At 42.2% G+C, this 2,358-nt stretch overlaps 1 protein-coding gene across 1 annotated transcript; it reads right to left on the reverse strand.

Annotated features, from left to right (window-relative positions):
* Positions 1 to 626: 626 nt before the first annotated feature.
* LOC147522370 (uncharacterized) lies at positions 627 to 1,961 on the reverse strand. Its single transcript, XM_086560093.1, has 2 exons — positions 1,442 to 1,961; positions 627 to 1,371 (listed from the first exon to the last, which is right to left on the reverse strand). Exon 2 carries the CDS (start codon positions 1,231 to 1,233, stop codon positions 766 to 768), a length of 468 nt encoding a protein of 155 aa, XP_086416219.1. The 5' UTR covers positions 1,234 to 1,371; positions 1,442 to 1,961; the 3' UTR covers positions 627 to 765.
* Positions 1,962 to 2,358: the final 397 nt, after the last annotated feature.

Genomic DNA, 2,358 nt, shown 5'->3' on the forward strand with positions numbered 1-2,358 from the left:
TTTGAATAAAACAATATGTGAACTTGGGCTTGGGCGTGTGCTCTTTTTGATCCGTTATCTTCTTTTTGGTATACCATTTTCCTTAAACTGTTTCCGGATAAGTTTGGAAACAGAATTGGATATGGATTGGAAAACAAATGTGATAGGCTTGTAGAATTCAATTCTTATCGGGAAACTGGATCAGTACCCTATCCGGATCTACTAAGTGCTCCACGTTTTTCCTCTATAAATACTCCTAGAGCATCAACTAATAAGGATGCATGCGAAAAACTATTTTCTATACTAAGTTAAGGGCTTTCACAAGATTAGTATCGTGGTTTTTCTTTTCTTCTTTGGTTTATCTGCAGTAAACAAAGGAGAGTCTATCTGTCTGTTGTATCCTAGAGGTTGACGCCGTTTTGTCTGCATAAAGAGGAACAGACGCGAAACAATCTTAAAAAAAACGTTTGATCCGTGCCTCAGCTAGTCTTCTTATTCACAGTTTGTTCTTGTTGCAACAATTGTTACCAACAAGAATCCAATACAAACAAGTTGAGGGAGTGCATAACGCATCTTAAACACCAAGTAAAAGGAGACAAAGACGGTACAAAATGAGTTGAACAGTTCCGTTTGAAATCAAACATGATAGATATCACACACAGAGAAGGAGATAGGTGAAGACAAACTGCTTTAAGAGAGACAAACGAAGCAAAACAATTAAGGGATATTCCAAGGTTCAAAATGTCAAGTATTCAAGTACAAGCCCATTGGCAAAGCAAAAATACATCAATCTTGCGGTACATGCTCCGCGATAGTATCGACATCATCAGCTTCAATAGAGACCGCGACAGTCACCGGAGGTGTAGCCTCCAACTGGGGTTCGGCGGAAGACGGGTCAGCAGTAATAGAGACCGCGACATCATCAGCTTCATGTGCAGGAGACAAGGGCTTTTCAGGGAGGAGGCGGGCCTCTTTAGTTAGACGGGCGTGCTCTTCTCTAACCTTTTTGGCCACCCGCTTGTCAGCCTGAATCTCGAAGCGCAGTTGGAGCTGCTCCATGTCTTCCTTGTGCCGTTGTAGGAGCGTGGCCAGGCTGTCTTCATGAGTGAGGGCAAGAGCTTCCATGTTGTCCTGGTGTTGAAGGAGGAGGGTTTCTCGCTGCTTGCCCAGACGATCATTGACGCCATCCATGTACCGCTGGTGGGCGGCTTCAGCATTCCTGAGTTCGTCTTCGGCCTGCAACTTGGACAACATTGCGGCCTCCAACTCTGCCTGTAAACGGGCACAAGAAGCCCGAAACCCACCAGGACTGCTAACCTCCTTTTCCAGGGCTTCCACCGTGTTTAGGGAGGAGAATAGGCCGCAGACCCTGAAAGACACGTCCAGATTCACCTAGAAAGAAAAGAGATGTCAAGATGAAAGAGAATGCAATGACAAGGATCGCGGTGTGAGAGGCAAGTACCTTTTAGAGAGGGACACGAGCTCTGCTGAGTTATGTTCCTTGTGGCAAAAAAACGTTCAAAATTCACATTGGCATCCATTTAAAAGAATCCGGATGGCTGACAAGTTTGTTGTATGTATTCTCTTCCAATTTTCTTAATTTCTTCAGTTCATGCTCCTTTATTGTCTTCTAGGTTTGCTTTACTCAATCTGTAAAATGTTCATGCATTATCTTTGAAATGATCAATCTGTGATATAATTGTTGGAACGTGCAGGAGGCGATAGATGATGATGATGAAAAATTAAAAGAGCTGAAGCATGATTGGGGCGAGCAAGTATACGATGCTGTGTCTGTCGCATTGTTGGAAATAAATGATTACCACCCAAGTGGCAGGTATGTAGTACCTGAATTGTGGAACTTCAAGGAAGGCAGAAAATCAAGTGTGAAGGAGGTCAGTACATATTCAATCAACTAAAGAGTTTTAAGAGTCGTGCAAAGACTATTATGCGTAGAGGATAAAGAACTAAGGTCAGCAATATTATCTCGCACTAAGCATTGTTTTCTGTAGACTTAAAACTGTGAGTGGTACAATATGCTAGTATCTTTAATCATCTAATTCATGAATATCCTTCCCTGTAGAATTTCGTTATATTGCATTTCAGTTTATGAAGTCTCTTAGATCCCTTTATGAAGGTTTAATGTTTATCAATATTATCTGGACCTTTGGTTGAGTTCATTTCGTTTGTAGTTTGCGAACGTTGTGATGACTTGTGATTGGGACATCACCCTGACTAACTTAGGACCAACTCTACTACCCACTATATGACTATAGTCTGACCCAAAGCTTAGTAAGCCCCTACTTGTCACTCCGATCCTTTCATGATCACATTTAAGTATTCTGCAAATTTCCACGCGTACGGTTGGCCTTTCCCTGTAAA

The sequence above is a fragment of the Coptis chinensis genome, chromosome 1 (genome assembly GCF_015680905.1).
Source record: "Coptis chinensis isolate HL-2020 chromosome 1, ASM1568090v1, whole genome shotgun sequence".
In the NCBI taxonomy this organism is placed as follows: domain Eukaryota; kingdom Viridiplantae; phylum Streptophyta; class Magnoliopsida; order Ranunculales; family Ranunculaceae; genus Coptis; species Coptis chinensis.

Bases quoted from the DNA above. Each gene is read 5' to 3' on its own strand.
- LOC147522370 (XM_086560093.1), bottom strand. From the start codon at position 1,233: ATGTTGTCCAAGTTGCAGGCCGAAGACGAACTCAGGAATGCTGAAGCC.